General features: G+C 34.2%; 1 protein-coding gene and 2 pseudogenes across 1 annotated transcript; 1 reads left to right on the top strand and 2 right to left on the bottom strand.

Moving 5' to 3' along the window:
• Window positions 1–3938: 3938 nt before the first annotated feature.
• On the top strand, window positions 3939–7017 carry LOC121391787 (annotated as a pseudogene).
• Window positions 7018–7364: 347 nt separating this feature from the next.
• Window positions 7365–8521, bottom strand: LOC121391778 (aldo-keto reductase family 1 member A1-like). Its single transcript, XM_041523287.1, is given in 8 exon segments — window positions 7365–7420; window positions 7423–7534; window positions 7536–7568; window positions 7818–7921; window positions 7986–8006; window positions 8009–8127; window positions 8184–8393; window positions 8493–8521. Coding segments are annotated over 8 exon segments (684 nt in total).
• Window positions 8522–8531: 10 nt separating this feature from the next.
• On the bottom strand, window positions 8532–18492 carry LOC121391779 (annotated as a pseudogene).
• Between the last annotated feature and the right edge of the window lie 1211 nt (window positions 18493–19703).

Here is a 19703-nt window from a genome sequence, read left to right on the forward strand (position 1 = left end):
TAATGTACTCATTCATCCATTATGTATTCATTCCATCCATTAATGTACTCCTTTGTCATTAATGTACTGCATGCATCCCTTTATTTTTCTCATTGTCCATTAATTTACTTCATTCATCATAATGTACTCATCCTGTCAGTCATAAATTTTATCTACCATTCTTACTGTGAAAGCGTCCATTTCTGTCTTCATTGTCTGCAAAATCAAACATTTTTAAAAGCGACCTCCTCAATATGAGCCTAGCGATCTCTTCATCTTGATGGCCTCCTCATCTTCAGCTGTCGTTTCATCTTAATGATATTCATTACCATGACATCATTACGACATAACATACACTTTGTAAATCATCCCATAATAGTGAGGGTAAAGGCTGACTTTGCTCCTTCATCACCTTTACCTAATTGAATTCTTGTTGTACAGCATATAACTACCTAGATACAGGTATAAAACCACACCCACATAATTAGACTTACATACTAAGAGACAATAGGATCTCGCTTTTATACACTGTTTAGATACTGCTAAAATGGCTGGGATTTGTTGGAGTGATGTAGAAGAGCCATCCTTGCAGGTTACAAAAGTAGGGTGACTTGTGTTTGAAATGCTGTGGCTTTGATCACGTGCTATATTATAGCATTAGGCCTTACTATCATTAATACTTGTATACAGTGTGAATTAGGAATAAACAAATAGTTAAGGTAAAAATAGATATTATATACTGCTTATTGTAAGGAAGAAATTATTATGTTATTAATTTATTTTAGGGCCTTTATTTTATTATAATTACATATTTTTAACGTTTTGTTCTATCCTGTAACTACAAGATTTTCTACTAAACACGTATCATGGCCCTATTGGATGAAGACTCGTTTTCTATGTCTCTTGATAAAGTACCAAAGAGTCCAGCAGGTTTTGTTGCTAAAGACTCCATCCAATCACCTGGTATTTACAATGACTTATGTTGAAGATGAAGGACCCGAGGTAGATAAAAAATCTCATGGAAAATCAAATGAATTGTCTATTGATGTTCAAAAAATATCAAGTTTTTCTCTTCGTCGTAAAAAAGAATCGCGAGAAAAATAACTCGTAAATCATCAAAAACTCCACCTGACTCGCCTAAAACTAAAGTTCCTGATGTCCCTTCAGGACAGGTCCGTAAACCTAGTAAAGGGGTGGGCTAATGTTAAAGCAACATCTTCTCGTAAGCAGTATTCTACTTTGATGGAAAATGAGATGAGTAGCGTGCCGAAGATGAGGATGATGATAATTTTCTTCTGTCAAAAAGGACAGTAGCACGTGAGAAAAGGTCGTCCTCACATCCTACATCTAAAACTATTCCACAAGAGGACGACCCTTATCTAAAATGTTAATTAATCCTTCCTTTCTTTTGATTCTCCCATACTTTCAAATTCGCTTACTTCTGATATCACTTCAGGATTTCCAGTTTAGATTCACACTCCCAATGAAGCTCGTTTTCCTGAATCTGAATTCTCTACTGATAAAAACAGAATTACAAATTGGTCACATGTACTGATAGTGATAGTCACGTTGGATCATACCACTCCAGAAGTTGTTAGTCACGTGATCATTTCGTCACCATCTGGAGTTTTTCAACGGATAATATCTCCACCTCCCTGTTCTCCCACCTCCTCCTCAATCCACTTCCTAACATCCCTCCGCTCCCACGTCCACCTTCACAGCCAACAGTCCCAGAAATAACGGAAGAACCTGATTGGTCAGTTCAGAGGAACTCTATCAAAATGTACTCAACAATTTTTATGATCTTATCCTGAGAATGGTCTATTATCAGGAGAAAAGGCACGAGATTTTTTTATTCAGTCAAGACTACCAGTAGATGAATTGTCCTAAAATATGGTAAGTTACATTATGTATCTATTTACATCTCTATTCATCATTTTGTATCTTTATGTATCCATTAACTTATCTATTCATCATTAATGTGAATACAGTTCATTTCTCATAATCCATTTCTGTCTCATTCTATTAATCCATTTCTGTCTCATTTCTATTAATCCATACAATTATCCTTGTGGCACACATAATTTACTACTTAACTCTATAGTAAAAAAATTGGTAACAAATTTATTTTAATGTAAGCTGTGGAGTCTCCTATAATATTAATAATGAGTGAACTCCTATTGATTAGAGGCATAATTACATTGTCTCTTGTAGGAAACTTTCTGATATTGATCATGATGGATTTTTAAGTTTGGATGAATTTGTTGTCTCGCTATTAAACTTGTTCTTATGAGACGAAAGAAAGTTGATATTCCAGCCACTCCCAGATGTCCTCAAACCCAGACCTGATCAGGTTATTCTATGTAATTTTTATATATCCATTTCATATTTTATACATCCATTTTATTAGTCATTATGCATCATTTACTCACATAGCATCTAGTCCTGTCATATCAAAGTTCTTTCTTCCCTCCGCCTCCTCCGGCAAAAGCCACACCTACTGACCACCTGCTGAAACAGAGTCAGTGGACCATTAATTCCCAGCCTAGTCCTCCCCTCCCCGTCCACCTCCGCCCACATTCCATCAGAGATCAAAGACAGAACCTACTATAGCAGTGTCTGATGCTAGCCCTTACAAATTGAACATGTTATGATTGGAGATAAACCTTATGCAGTTGTTAATGTAAATAATAAAACTAAAAGAAAAGAGGAGAATGTCCCTTCATTAATACCGTTAATGATATTAAAGATAGTAAGTCAGAAACTAGTCTGCTGAGTCATGGAAGCTCTGAAACTGATTCTTCTTTGACCACGCCTACTAGTGCGTTATCATTAGAGCCAGCTGTACTCGTCTCATCTCGTTAGAACTGGGAGAAGATACAACAGGTGATGAAGATGATACATTAGCTCTAGTGACAGGAGCTTCCTCATCAAATGAGGTTTTATCCTATTCCTAAACCACGAAAAAAGAAACGATCTCCACAACATAAAAAAAGATACAGACCTTCAAAGATCGCGTACATTATGGGACGAGTAACACAAGCCCTCCTCCTAAACCCGCCCCTATCAGGAAAATCACCTCTTCATACAACTCCTGCGCCAACATCGTCTGACTTTCAAGAACTTGACACAGTTACTCCTTCACACCTCCTCCAACTGATGATTTAGCCCCTATCATTAATACAATTAAAGGGCCACCTCATAAACAAATTAATGAAGACCTTGAAAGTAAATTAGTGGGTGTGGTTTCATTTTATTAATAGCTGTTTTATTTTAGAAGAGGCTAAAGGACATGGTCGATCAACTTCGTGGGATTTTGACTAAAATGTTAAGAGAAGGAACACTTGATGGTTAGTTAAAATAAAAATTATAAATAATTATTAAATATTCTTTTGATACCTTGTAGTTCACGAGGACTTACCCTCGGCAGAACCCCCTAAATTACCACCGTAATATATTTACTTGTCTGTTTTTCTCTCTATCTGACATTTTTTTTAGAGACGAAATGTTGGTAGTCCATCTAGTGATGATGAGAAGCAGAGATAAGACTCTACCTTCCACTACAACTACCTTACAAAGATCAGCTTCTACTGGTAGTCTGTCTAGTGTAGGACAAACCCACTACTGCAACTGTACATGGGGTAATGGATACATAGATAGATAAAATGGATATATAGATATATGAATGGATGGATGGATATATGAATGGATTATAGATATGAATGGATGGATGGATATATGAATGGATTGGATGGATATATGAATGGATATATAGATAGATGAATGTATATATAGATAGATGAATGGATGGATGGATATATGAATGGATATATAGATAGATGAATGGATATATAGATAATGAATGGATGAATGGATATATGAATGGATGGATGGTACATCTTATTCTTTTATACAGTCAAGAAGTCCATCCTTTGATTCTGGTAGTTTTAGTATCAGCTATGGAGTTGTCTGGAGCCACGCCCACTGACAATTTACTTGCTCGTACTTCAACTATGGTGATAATACGCCAGCACCACTCCCACTCCCTATTACAAAACCTAAACCTAAAAGGTAGTCACATGACATTGTACTTCTATCCACATGACCTTCCTATTACCATAGCAACCACTATATCCTCCTAATTTCAAGAAAGTTAATTCTCCTGACCAGATCCATCCATGGAAGAAAAGTAAATTTAATTACTTTTTATAATCAAATTGACTCCACCTACTAATTATAGACCACCCTTGTCTCTTGATGTTTATCAGAAAAAGACGAAACTTGAATTACAAAAATGGGGTGTCAAAGAATTAAAGGAAGAAAATGATGTGTATACTAAAATGAACACTGAATTGAAAAATAAATTACAAGAGGTAAGCTGTCATGTGATAGTCATGTGATCTCATTAATATTATAGTTAATTAGAAGCGACACAGACTAGAAGAGAAGTTAAACCATATAAACAGCTCATAGTAGCCACGCCCACTAGATTTATGAGATAACCATGTTAGTGTTTTATATTGTATTGTTATATTTATATGTTTTTCTACGACTTATTAGTCATGTGATAGTCATGTGATCACACTCAATTTTTTATTAGAAATTTTTTTTTTTGCGAAAATTTGGTTAGTAATATCACACTATGTTTGTTGATGACAATATAATATATACTACTTTTAATTGTATTGTACCTACTTGTGGGTTAAAATTAGAATCACTTATGAATATTAATAACTTATAAATAAACGGACGTGTCCGGAAACATTAAAATTTATACTAAATGCAAACGGAGAAAAAATTAACTCCGTATACTATAAAATTGTTTTGTGCAAGATGTCTGCAGACAAAAAGAGCCTCAAGGTAACTTCTGCAACTAGTCAAACGAGACAAGAGCTACATATTATATTTTACAGTATCATCCTGGCTTTGGTAGCGAGATATCTTCAGAAGCATTACCTCATTCTCTACCCAAGGACCAGGTTTAGTTCCTTTCATTATTAGATTTCTATAGTGAATATTATTGTTATAGAATAGTCCTCAAGTCTGTCCATATGGTCTGTATGCTGAGGCAGTTACAGGAAGTGCCTTTACATGTCCACGTGAGACCAATAAAAGAAGGTAGACTATGAATAATAATTAATTACGTATATTATTAATTAATTATATGTATTTTTTATTAGTTGGCTTTATCGTATTCGTCCTCTTCAGTTAATCATTTGCCATTTAAACATGTATCACAGAATAATTTGACAAATGATTTTTCAAATGGCCGCCCAATCCAAATCAGGTATTTTAGAAATAAGGACGTCCCTAGTAATTAAACAAATTAATTTTAGTTTAGATGGAGTCCTTTTGATATTCCGTCCAAAGAAACAGATTTTGTTGAAGTAAAATACAATGTTATAAGGTTCTGGTAATATTAGGTTGTAGGGTCTGAACACTATCTGTGGTGCTCGGGGACCCTAAAACGCGTGATGGTGTTGCTGTTCATATATATCTCTGTAATAAGTCAATTACTAATAATGTCTTTATAATTCTGATGGAGACTTTTTATAGGTATGTTATATGTATCCATTTTCTGATTTATTGATCCATTGACATTGTGTATCTATCCATTAATCACATGTATGCATCCATTGTTTTATCTTTACAGTACCACAGCAAGGACACTTCATATTTTAACAGAATTTGGTCAACTTTATGTAGAACCTAATGAAATTGTCGTCATTCAAGTATGTCATGTAAACCACTTATCTTCCACATCTCTCCCTCACTTCTCCTTCACTCTAGCAAGGAATGAGGTTTTCCGTCAATGTCACTGGTCCAAGCCGTGGTACATCCTTGAGGTATTTAATACTCATTTTCAGCTACCAAATTTAGGACCCATTGGTAGGCTTTAACATTACGTTTGGTCTGTATTGTCGCCACACCCATTAGAAAAGGGTGTGGTTATTTTTAATGGACCTATATTATTATTAATAGTGTTATCTGTACTGGACACTCGGAGCTTGTGTCTTGTTTTCTTCACTATAACATTAATAACTAGCCACACCCTCATTAATTACATATAATCAACTCACCACACCTACCACTAATTGGATAATTTATATACCACTAGTCTCATTAATTTAACTTCGTTAGGTGTCAAACGGCTTGGCAAATCCTCGTATTTTCTCTGTCCAGTTTGCTTGGTATGAAGATAGAGATGTGACTAACTTTGAAGTTGTTAGCAAATTTCAAGGAGCACTGTTTATGGCTACCAGGTACAAAACAATGATTTCATTTTGATGTCATGATGTATTGAGATAGGATCATTCTCCATTTGATGTTGTTAGCTTGGCACGGCAATTATTATCCATATAATATGACCTCCGTACATTTATGGTAATAATGCTGTCTTGTTTGATCACGCTGTGAGTGGAACCTTGTTTTTTGGTATATGATTCTGTCTGTTAGGAATCCTCAATTTTCACGTCCCTGACATGTCCATCAACTAAGCCAGGAGTAGCCATTGCTGATTTTGTCATATTCCTCCACGTTGGATGGTACAAGAACACACCTTTCGTCCTCCATATATCACCGTAAGTTACAACATATTGGTCATGTCCACTGACCACACCCATTAGGTAATTGCATGAGTGAGTTTATGGGATTAATATGTGGATTTTTATGATGCTAAAAAGGAAAAATTACCCGGGGGAGCAACCCTTCAAGTATGATGACTCCGCATGACCTGATGCAGCCACTTTTGAAAAGACAAGTCAAGAAGATTTAAAACCAGTGAAAATGACTTCTACTATGTAATAAATGGATGGATGGATGAATGAATGGATCAATGAATTGTCATCCCAATTTCATAATTCCAGGCTTTCATGTTTGAGTCATCGTTCAGTATTATGGCTGTCACAGAATGGGGTGAAAAAGGGGTGTGGCACGTTATCTCAAGATTACTACAAGTGCTGGCAAGATTTGAAAAAGAAATTTGATCCTAACTGGAAACCCCCAGTGATGACAGTAGCTCTCCTACATCACCAGTAGTTTAAAACTATACAGGTATGATACTAGCTGTTAGTAAATTGAATTGACTTATTAATATTTTCTATAATGTCCAATAATAAGATAATAATAATATATATAATATAAAACAGCCAAAACTATAAACCTAATACCTAATCCATTAGCAAATGAGTTCATTAATACTCAATTAAAGGGGTAATAAGGATGTGCAGCATCTCGTGGAACCAGTTCTCCGTTAACTTCTTTTAGGAAGACATGATCTCCAGTTTCGTTCCAAACTTCTAAGAACTGACATGTCTTCTGATGTTAGTTTAAAATCAAATACCTAACATATAATATATTTATAAATAATATACTTGATGTAATACTTACATCATAATTGCTTTAATACGTTCAGGAGTTACACTCTTAGGGATAACGACACACCCCTCTCTACTTGAAATCTTATCAATATTTGTGCAACAGATTTATTATATTTCTTTGCAATAACAGCAACTTGGGGATCATTAAGGAGAACTGGTTTCTCCCTCTTTACCCCACGGACGATCTGGTGACCCCAGAGGACTGTAAGCCTCAAATATTATCTTGTGTTTTGGTCACATGATCAATGAGTCGTTGTTGATTGAGATATGGATGACTCTCACATTGTATGACAGCTGGTTGTATGCGACATTTAGACATTATCTAGAAATAGAGAAATGAATAGATACATAAATTTATAATGGATATATAGATGCACTAATTGATACATCAATATAGATCAATAGGTCTTACTTCATCAACTTGTTGACTATTAAATTAGACAATCCTATATGTCGTACTAGTCCCTCATCAACTAGTTTTTCCAGTTCTATCCACGTATCGACTGGTGGTACATTATCGTAGATTACTGTAACCATCAGGGTTCTTTGGAATTCATCAGGACCTATAGATTTTTATAATGACAAATAATGGATGCATAAATGAACATAGTGATATCTGTCCATTACCAGGTCTAAATGATATAGGCCATGTATGAGATAAAGATCAAGATAGTCCAGTTGTAAATCTGTCAATGTTTGTATACAAGCAGGTCGTACATCTTCAGGACGATGTTTATTATTCCAAAGTTTAGAAGTTATAAAGATTTTCCTCACGTGAACAAACAGTACCTGACAAAGGAGAGAAAACTAACAATATTAATCCACCCACTTACCAATACTTCTTTGAATGCATTTCCTATTTCTTTTTCATTGCCATAAACATATGCTCCATCAATTAGACGATAACCAACACGAATAGCTGTTTTTACTGCATCCTCAACTGCTCCTGGTTTGCTTTTCCAAGTCCCCAAACCTACCAATGGAATCTTATCTCCATTATATAACGTTTGCGCACTGAGCCATATTTGCAATTTTCTTGTCAGCAAAAAAAATTTTGATTGATTACCTTTTATAATTTTGACTAATAAGTGGTGTTATTATAAAAAGTGATTGTAAAGCTTCAATTGAAATAACATTCCTTCTAGTTCTATCATAACAATCATTATGATCTCATTAATACTCAATATTAAAAGGGTTAATAAGATGTGCAGCATCTCGTGGAACCAGTTCTCCGTTAACTTCAATTTTAGGAAGACATGATCTCCAGTTTCGTTCCAAACTTCTAAGAACAGACATATCTTCTGATGTTAGTTTAAAATCAAATACCTAACATATAATTTATTATAAAATAATATACTATGATGTAATTACTTACATCATAATTTGCTTTAATACGTTCAGGAGTTACACTCTTAGGGATAACGACCACACCCTCTCTACTTGAAATCTTATCAATATTTGTGCAACAGATTTATTATATTTTTTTGCATAACAGCAACTTGGGGATCATTAAGGAGAACTGCTCTCCCTCTTTACCCCACGGACGATCTGGTGACCCCAGAGGACTGTAAGCTTCAAATATTATCTTGTATTTGGTCACATGATCAATGAGTCGTTGTTGATTGAGATATGGATGACTCTCACATTGTATGACAGCTGGTTGTATGCGACATTAGACATTATCTAGAAATAGAAGTAGGGAGAAATAAATGTACAATGGATACATAGATGTACTAATGAATACATATAGCGAGCTGTGACATGTTTATGCTGTGAAGTAGCATAGACAATCAATCATTTCAAGATAATGTATGGCAATATCTTTAACCCAACATTCTATTACATTTAAAAAAGGTATTGGTGTTTGTCCCCATGATCTCCCACTGGAGCCTCCACTTAGGCTCCAGGATTCCCTGCTATTGCTAGCTAGGACTGCCACCGTAGTCTGGTAACCCAGACATTTAGGATATCTGTAAGTAGTCAAGTTTTACGTTTTATATATATAATAGAGTTTTTCAGTACATAAATTATTGTAATAAATATGAAGAAAATACAGAGATCTGTTTGTCTGTGATATAATTATAGTTTTCATCAACTATATATTATTAATTGATTTAAAATTAAAAAAAAAAAATCCTTTTGTGTTGCCCAAACGATTCCTACTCGCTCACCCACTCAGGCTTCCACTTAGGCTCCAGGATTCCCCTGTATTGCTAGCTAGGACCGCCACCTGGCTTGGTAACCCCTCGTTCTTCGCGAGGTAATCCTGGCTGGAGTCGTCGCCCTAACTTAAAACCAGCCGTACGGGATTCCAGCTCTTAGGGAATGTCGCATTCAGGAACCGGGAACTACAAATACACCAGCCTCTTCACGTTTAAGGGAGACTACCAGCCCTATCCTAGTCGGCCTTTCGGATAACTCCGTAGAGTATGCTGGTAACCATCTCAGAGGTCTGATGTATTGCAGAACGCTGGCCCACAACACACTGGCACTCCAGACTGTTCAAGTTTCTTTTTATATGTACTGCAGATTTTGTCTTCAGCCTCTTGTGGGGCGCAAACTGCGCACGCTATGAATCTCATTAACGGCACTATGAATATGATTACTAGCATCGACGAATTAAAGAACTGTTTACTTTTAAGGTCCAAGAATAAACCAGTCCTAATCAAGCAAACTAGAACAACTTCCTATAACCTCATACACTAATTTGCAAAACTAGTATGTACACTCTCAGAAAAATAAATCTTAACATTGTCTTTTCCAGTAAACTGGCCGTACTAATGTACTCATAGTTTTTCTCACTGCAACGTCAACTGTCCCTCATTTCAAGCACAGGACCTCTAGAAGTCTAAACAATTCCCTCTTTGTTCTCATTATAGTCAATGTATAATAAAGTGGTCACTGCTATCTTTAAAAAGGAAAGATCAAAGATATTTCAAAGCTAACATGACCACTTCACAGCCTCAACAAATAACTTCAGAGTCTGTGGGCATTTTTAATGACAAATGCCAACAATTCATAGCCAATAAAGGGTTAAAATGAACATGGTTGCATTTTGCAACTGTTTCCAACTCAAAGGTTAAAAAGACAATGGACAACAATGTATTAAATGACATATAATATTGATCACTGGGTCTCTGGCCTTACTTCATCAACTGTCTTGTTGACTATTAAAATTAGACAATCCTATATGTCGTACTAGTCCCTCATCAACTAGTTTTCTAGTTCTACCCACGTATTGAGTGGTTGGTACATTATCATAGATCACTGTACCATCAGAGTTTCTTGGATACTTGAAATCACCTAATTATGGATACATGGTTTATGATTAATGGATGTGTGTTATAGATGTAATGTAAGAAAAAAAATGGACACATAGATAAATAAATGTTATATAAAGTGAATCAAAATGGATGTATAATTGTATTATAAGAAATGGATAAAATAGACATTTATCCATACTAGGGTAATATGATACAGGCCATGTATAGATAAAGATCAAGATAGTCCATTTGTAAATCTGTCAAATGTTTGCATAAAAGCAGGTCGTACATCTTCAGGACGATGTTTAGTATTCCAAAGTTTAGAAGTTATAAAGAGTTCCTCACGTGAACAAACAGTACTAAAGAAAATATTATGACATGTGAGACTGACTAGTCATTCCTAAACTGCTTTGGGAATGGAACTAAAACTAAACTGACTACCAATGACTCTTTTAATGCATTTCCTATTTCTTTCTCATTTCATAATCAGCTGCTCCATCAATTAATCTATATCCAGCATTAATAGCTGTCTTTACAGCATCCTCAACTCTCCTGGCTTGCTTTTCCAAGTCCCAGACCTACCAATGGAATCTTATCTCCATTATATATAGTAGTATATAATTCTTGTTCATTTATGTATTGTAAACTCTTGAATAGAAAGAAGAGGAGAGACACAGACAGCAGATATTGTGACTTAACTTCAACATGCTGTTTTGATTCTAATTATGAATTGTCCAACAGTAATTTAAAATATTTCCCTTGTCCGGCAATTAGGATAACTTCGTGCAAGAAAGGACAGTACATGTAAATCACTGGCTGAGACATCAACTGGACAGGAACCACCTGTTACTGAAGAGAAACCATCGAGAAGACAACTACCAATGAGAAGCACCCCCCCCCCCCCCCCCCCCCAGACACTGTACGTCCCCCCCTAAAGAGAAATCACCAGACTAGAGCTAACATACCCTAAAGCTGTCTTTGTCGTAAGTGCATGGTCCAAGTGGAGGAGTTTGATCATGTTATTAACTACTAGAATAATATATGTCTAGGAAGATGTTGATAAAGTTTATGCAAGCACCTGAAAACACTTCTGCAGAGCAAGTTTTGAGACGACTTGATGAGGAACATACAAAATAGAGTTTATGAATCAAACCTCATTGAAAAGAAAAGAAGGTAATCAGTTTCTATCAATATCCTTATATTGAATTTATGATTACTCTAGATTACGTAACCGTATTCCCGATTTAAAAAAGACTCTAGACATGATTAAATTTTTAAAATCAATACAGGTTTGTCCAGTCAATGAAAGCAGGCTCATTGCTTTTGACCAATCCCAACACCAGGGATCTGATAAATCGTTTACAAACATTATCCATTAGCGATGGCGTCTATACAAAACAGCTGAAGTTCACCCACCGATACTGTTATATGTGGTTGGGAGTAAGTAATATTGTTAACTAATAAAGGGGCTACCCTTTAATAGCTAATGTTATGCTGGAATATCTATTGTTGAAGATGCATTTGTTTTCCCTTAAATGATAATTGATAACAGCTGAGAAATCGTAGCTGATGTTGATGAAGATTTAGAATTTATTACTGCCAATGTACGACAGTAGAAGTTGGTATCCTGTCCCTCTATTGTTGGTATGTTTGTTTGTGTTTACTTTATTGTTTGTATTGATCTATTTATGTGTCCATTGATTGTCTATTCGTCCATTCATCCTTTATTTATCAATCCTTAACCTCAAATTCCCAGCAATGACTAAGAGTTTTATAATTTGGATGTTAAAGAAAGGAGAGAAAAGAAAAACAAGCTCTTCTTAAATAGCAAATTAAGATAACATTATTATATAACTACATCTAATATAATGGATTATTCATCAGTAGCAATCTTAGCGGGCGTGGCTATTTTGGTGTATAAAAGCAATTTTTGAGTTGATAATTGAGTACACAACAATTCAGTGAAGATTGTTCTGTAATGGGCCAGACGTCAACCAAGTGAATAGACAGTTCGTTCTATACGTGAAGATGATGTAGACCTCTCTATGTCGAGTTAGAGGACATACCACTCTCTGAGAAAAACTGTAAGAAAGTTAGGAGATGCACTGAGAACAAACAGGTCATAGTCAGTACTACAGGAGAGAGAGATACCAACAACTATTACAAGAGAAATATTATGTTTTATAAAGTTATGCATGAATCATTGTCATTCTTTTAATGTTGCTATTATTGACAAAGTCTCATTGAAGTGTATCACAATATAAACAATCATATTGAACTTCAAGAATCCTTAAAATACAACATCCACTTTCCATTGTACTGTCAGATCAAAAACAATGAACATCTTATCACAAATATATTGACTTCAGTAGCTTAAATTAAAGGGAGGATATCTACATGTACGTGTAATTAGTCATGAACAATGACTTGTGTCATCATTAGTAATTACAAAGAAATCCTCCATAAATGTACATCTAAAACATCTACATGTACAAAGTACATATACATATAAATGCCATGTACATATTAAGTTGTGGGTGAAATGTTGATGTTCAATAAAATTTGATCTGCTATGAATTCTCTTGAACTACATGACACATAAGGTTATAGTACATATTATATCATTATAACACTACTTTTGTTCCCTCTAGACATGTTCGACATCTCCGTTTAGTTAACTGTAATATCAATAGACTTGGATTACAATATATATCAGATGCATATGTAGTGTGTCCATATCAGCTCAGTAACCAAGTTGAATCTCTCTAATAACTGTGATGTAAGAATGACATCATTACAGACACACCCACTTGCACAAATGGTTTCTATTTGAGAAGCTCCTATTATTTAACAGTATAATTTGACACATGTTGTTATATATAAACTGTTAAGATAGTGTTTGTATTACTATTGTTACAAGTGTGTTATGAGAACTGTTGTGTTTGTAATTTATACAACGACAACATTAATACTATATTTCAAATTTGATTTACAACTTTAACTATTGGAATGATAAGTATTGGTATACAATAGTATATTATATTAAGTTTATATCAGGCTCTTGTGTAATGATAAGTTTATGGTAAGCCTTAAGATTATATTTTCTTTCTCTCTCTCTCTCTCTCTCTCTCTCTCTCTCTAGATTGGTCATGAAGGTGTTGAAGGTTGAGTATCTTGGGAATGTTTTGGAAAATAATAAAGTACTTCAACAACTTTTAGTTAACAATTGTAGACTAGGAGAGATATTGGAGCCAGACATTTAGCAGAAGGTCAGTCATGATAGTTAGTATATAGTATTGTTATAACTCTCTCTCTCTTTCTCTTTAGGACTTTGTCACAATCAGACATTGTTAACTCTTGAAGTTGCTCAAATCAATTGACTGATTCCAGTGCTAAATAGTTTAGTGAGGCATTAAGAATTAATGAAAAAATTAGAGGGGCTTTCCCTTGGCAAAATGACATCACTTCTGAGGTACAAATGTATTCATATAGCAGTTCCTATTATAGCATATGATATAACAATTAGAGTGTCTATAAATTTACTTGTAAAACAACAACTACTCATCTATGAATTAGATAGACATTTATAGAATTCACTTTTTGTTCATAGTTAGTATATGTGTCCATTAGCCATATCCATAAAAGTATATTCTCCATTGATCACATAGTATATCCAATAAATTATCTTTATGTATCCATTAATCATCCCTATTCATCCGTATAAATAAAAGATAGTCCAGTACTTAATTCTATGTTTCCATTTTAGGGTGCTCATTTTCTCGGAGAAGGTTTTACAAGTTAATCGTACTTTATTATGGATAGGATTAGGTCAGAATACCATTGGACCAGAAGGAGCCTGGGAACTTGCTAATGCCCTTAGCAATAACCCAAACATTACTGTGGTTAGGATTAGGAAGCTAATGAACTTGGAGATAGAGGGGCAGAAAATATAGCGATGTTATAAACGTAAAAGTTTAAATTATTATGACCACACCTCTTTAAATTAACTCTAGGTATGGTTAGTCGACTCAAGTCTCTTGGACTTGGTGGTAATGAGATTCATGATGAAGGGGCGGGGCATTTAGCTGATGCTTTAAAGTTGAATACAAGATTGGAATCTCTTGGTCTTGGAGGCAATTAATTGGTCAGTATTTTTGATGATGTCATTATGATATCATACTGTGTAGCTGATCAAGGAGGCATGGAAATAGCAGAAATGTTACAACGAAACTCGTGTCTCAAGAAATTATTATTATCAAGTAATTTATTAGTATGCATTGGACATATTTATACTTAATAGACCATTGTACCATTATATTCTATTGTACCAGTAGACATTTACCATTATATTTATTGTACCAGTAGACCATTGTACCATTATATTCTATTGTACCAGTAGACCAAATGTACCAGTATTATATTCTTGTACCAGTAGATCACTGTACCATTATATCCTATTGTACAGTAGACACGTACCATTATATCCTATTGTACCAGTACACCCATTGTACCAATATTCTATTGTACCAGTAGACCATTGTACTATTATATTCTATTGTACCAGTAGCCATTGTACCATTGTACCATTTATATTCTATTGTACCAGTAGATATTCATTGTTGTACTATTATATTCTATTGTACCAGGTGATACTGCATCAGTGCAATAGCTGAGGCACTCACAATCAATAAAATCCCTCGAGATGTTACTGGTAGCAGAGAACCCTTTGGAGATGAGGGATCGGTACCAATTTATCATCTGTACTCTGTCAAACAGAGAATCCTCTTAAAATCATGGACATACAAAACACAAGAATTCACCAGAAGTGGAAAAACAAGTTAATAAATCATTTTATTAACAATAGTATTATTATTATAATGTATTATAATATAACACATATTATTATTATGATGTATTATAAATATAACAATAGTATTATTATAATGTATTATAATATAAAACAATAGTATTATTATAATAATGTATTATAGATTGTGACTGATTGGAAAAACAGAGTTCATTGGAAAAAAATAGGATCACAATTTGTCCTCAAAACGTTCCTCCCAACAAATGGTAATTAATAATTAATAATGTAATATTAACATGACATTATAATACATTCATTATATTATTATTATAGTAAGACGGAAACCTACTAGTCCAACTCGACCAAGTGAATTGTCTTTGTAAAGTTACATTTCCTCTGGTCATCTGCCTTTCTCTCTCTTTCTCTCACTCTCTTCCTTCAATCAAACTTCAATCTCATTAAATTTTATTATATTGTATAAAGTGTTGTTATGATTCCCTGATATTATGAAATGTTGATATCTATTAAGGTGGATATAACGAGGGGAGTACCCCATTGTTCAGACATACATTTTTGTTATTAATGAAGACCATAAGAATGTAGACACCCCCTCATAATTACTAGACGGTGAAACCTCATTAGGAAATGACACTCTTCATTATAATTACTAGACAATGACATCATCTCATAATTTGTAGAACTTGATACTTTAGAAACTTGAACACCCACTCATTATTACTAGTTCTATCTGTGAGGGGTGTGGTTCTTATCAAGAGGCGTGGAGTCTATGGAATGGTATCAGCGATCAGAGGAACTGAGAGTATACTCTGAATATGATACCCACAATATAGGATGTTCAATAATGAGTTTGCCCCTTGAGATTATCTAATAATGACATCTCTTTATCTAACAAGTAGGTATCTAAAAAATATGAAATATTTTTTAAAGTATATAATTTACTTTTGTCTTGACATTTCTCTTCTCTCATATAAACTTTAACATCATTTATAATGTAGTACATATTGCCGCAGTCTATTTAACAGCAATAAGTCATGTGACAGTCATGTGATATATATACCTGTGACGAGTGAGTGGGATCACTTTTTGTAGGATGGATATATTTATCTACTAAATCTTGTAATGTTCGTTGTTCAGAAACACTAAAAATAAAACAATTATAAATTAATTATATTAAAATATAATTTGGGGTTTGATACCATTTATCAACAAATTTAAGACCACACTCTTTAAAACACCATTGTATTCTCCATAGAATTATCTGTTGTCTTTATATGAAAATAAAAATGACACAGGGTGCAAAGGTCGCTTACTTATACGAGGTACAAAGTTCACTCTAGAGGGTTCACGTTTGATGAGCTGAGAGACCTACTGGCGCTAAACAAACATTGACACCTTTGTTACGAGCAACAGATTTTAACCTAGACATCTATGAGAAAATAGCTTAATACTTGTAACCAATGAATGCCATACATTTTTCATTTGTCTCCATCCTTGATAACTAGAGGCCTTGATTTTATCTCTAAAAATGAGTCTGAAAATCTGGAAATGTCTTCAGAGAAAAAAATAATCTAAAAAGATCAAATTAACACCTCAATATATATTAGATGAATGTACTGCTACATGATAATATCAATATATTTACCGTCAAGGGTATAGAATCATTATATTGAGAGAGAGGGGAATATATTTAGTGATTGATCTCTTTCCTGTACATCCATAGTTCTCTTTATGTCTCTTACACACTCCACACTGGTATTATGTAATTATTACATCATCAGTTAGTAATATGCTCTACCAACAAGAGCGTCCATTGCATTCTGGACAACGATATCGTCCATCTTTTGACTGACAACTTAACATATTGTGCTTGACTTCTCTTCTGCTAGATCCATGCTGTTACCACGTGACTCAAGCAATTAAAACTTAAATGATTAACTAATTAATGAATTAACTTTAAATAACTATAATATTAATAATTATTAAGGGGATTCTCTTATAAATGTCACAATAGAGAACATTAATTGATATAATCACTCAGTGTTTAATTTTTTAAAGTTCGTATACGTTTCTAAATAAGTGGATGTGTTTGATGAAAGCCAGCATAAAGAGGATCAGCAACAGGAAACGACAGATTGTCCTGGACTAGTTTCGTCAAAGCACTGCAAAGGGCGGGGCCACGATTCAAGTTTTTTAGCAAAGGGCATCTGCCTGGTATTCGTATGCTTCTATGAAGTTGTACCAAAAGGAATCCAATGATGATGGTTGTATGGAGTAAAGATTAGTTCAAATACTATATAAATCCAATGATGATAGGACGAGAGTCTGGGAAACCAAAACTTGAGAACATGTCTTGTGAGTTAAGAAATATTCCGAATAAAAGAAAGATATAAAGAAGTGAAGCTATAAAAAAAATCATAAAGATGTACGAACTTTGAAGTGCTTACCTCGGCAACAAAAAGTTCTTTAAATTATGACTGTATTGCCAGTGACCTAACTCATGCGACAAAACTGCTAAGATCTCTTCAATACTACAACCTTTCTCCTTACTTCATCTTTTTTTCTGTCTCCTCACTCTTGGTGGTCCTCTTCTTTCTCTTGTCGCTGTTCATCTTCATTCTCATTGTCTTTGAAAATGTCCTCTTTTCTTTCTCTTGTCGCTGTTCATCTTCATTCTCATTGTCTTTGAAAATGTCCTTCTTTTCTTCTCTTTGTCGCTGTTCATCTTCATTGTCTTTTTGGCATCATCATTTTGTCTACTTCATTACTTTTTTTCTATCTGTTGTGGTAACGTCTTTTTGTAATAATGTATCAAACAAAACAATACATTTATTGCCTACCAAATCCGTAAAAATAAGCATTGCTGTGTGCTGATCTAAAGAAAGTAGTCATTGATCTATCAATACATTCATTTACTGGTCAGTTCATACCTTTTCGATCCTTCAATAATAAACAATTTCTTAAGAGGGAACGACAGACTTGCTGCTAACTGTTCTACACTATTCTCAATTCTCCCAGGAGGCACTGGAGTGAATTTATCAAACATGGCGCATAAAATCGTGATATATAGTTATAAATATCTAAAAATAGAACATTGTATATGACATCATTTCCAAAATAGAACAATGCAGTGTTCTAAATAAGAACAAGATACTTACTAAAGTGATCACTAAGACAAAGAGCCAGGCATAGATATAAAAGTATTCCTCCCACTTAATAACAAATACTAGACCAGCAATAATAGCTGGTAAAGAAATACATTGGAGAATAAATGATTTAATTTTGTCCTTAATAAAGAATCCTATTGTCTAATAAAATAAAATATAATTAGATTAGAGTAAGCCCCTGTTAATTATTTAATTACCTGTTTATTAAAACCATGTTTTTCTTCAAGTACAAATGCATGATATGCAGCCCAAGGTATTCCAATAATATCACTATATATTATACTATTACAGTAAAAACAGCTGATTGTAATACCTAGAGTGATTAATAAAGGAGTATTACCTACTATAACCACACCCACTTACCTCATAATCAGAGCTATAACCAAAATAGTTAGTAATGGATCCTGCCAAGTTCCAAGTTAACGGTAATACTCCAAATATTATGATCATCTAAAAATTGAGGACACATTATTGCATCTATTGATCCATCCTTACCGACCAATTCAAACACTTTAAACATGGAGTATACCATAGTATACATACTCTTGCTCTAGTTGATATAGACGTGACTTGTCAAATGTCTCTTGTTCAAATACATTCTCCAATTCTGAGGGAACTCTAGTTGTTACCTTGTAAACAGTTCGCTGAATAAAGGATGGATGTAATTAGTGGATGTGGTTACATATCTACCTGTCTCCATTCCAGATATGCCGATTCCATAATGAAGACAGTATGACTAATCCAATACAAGGCCATAGATAATCCATTTTATAACCTCAATCAACAAGCAATTTCGCCTCTTCTTGTTTATATCCGTATAACTCTGTATACTAATGACCTCAAATTTGTTCCTAATTAATCAAAATTTGGACCCTAGGACCAAATTTTTGCTGCCTAATTTGGAGCCATGCTGCAAAATTTGTTCCAAGAGGTCTACTTTAAAATTGGGTCCAAATATTGCAAGACGGACCGGACCTAGCCTTTTCGTTTGCAAAATTTGGACCTAGGTCCAAAATTCCAAATTTTGCAACCCATGACCAAATTTTTCGTGACAGACCCACGTGGTAAAGCATTTGCCGTAAGAAGACTG

This window comes from Gigantopelta aegis, unplaced genomic scaffold (assembly GCF_016097555.1).
Source record: "Gigantopelta aegis isolate Gae_Host unplaced genomic scaffold, Gae_host_genome ctg2950_pilon_pilon, whole genome shotgun sequence".
Lineage (NCBI taxonomy): Eukaryota > Metazoa > Mollusca > Gastropoda > Neomphalida > Peltospiridae > Gigantopelta > Gigantopelta aegis.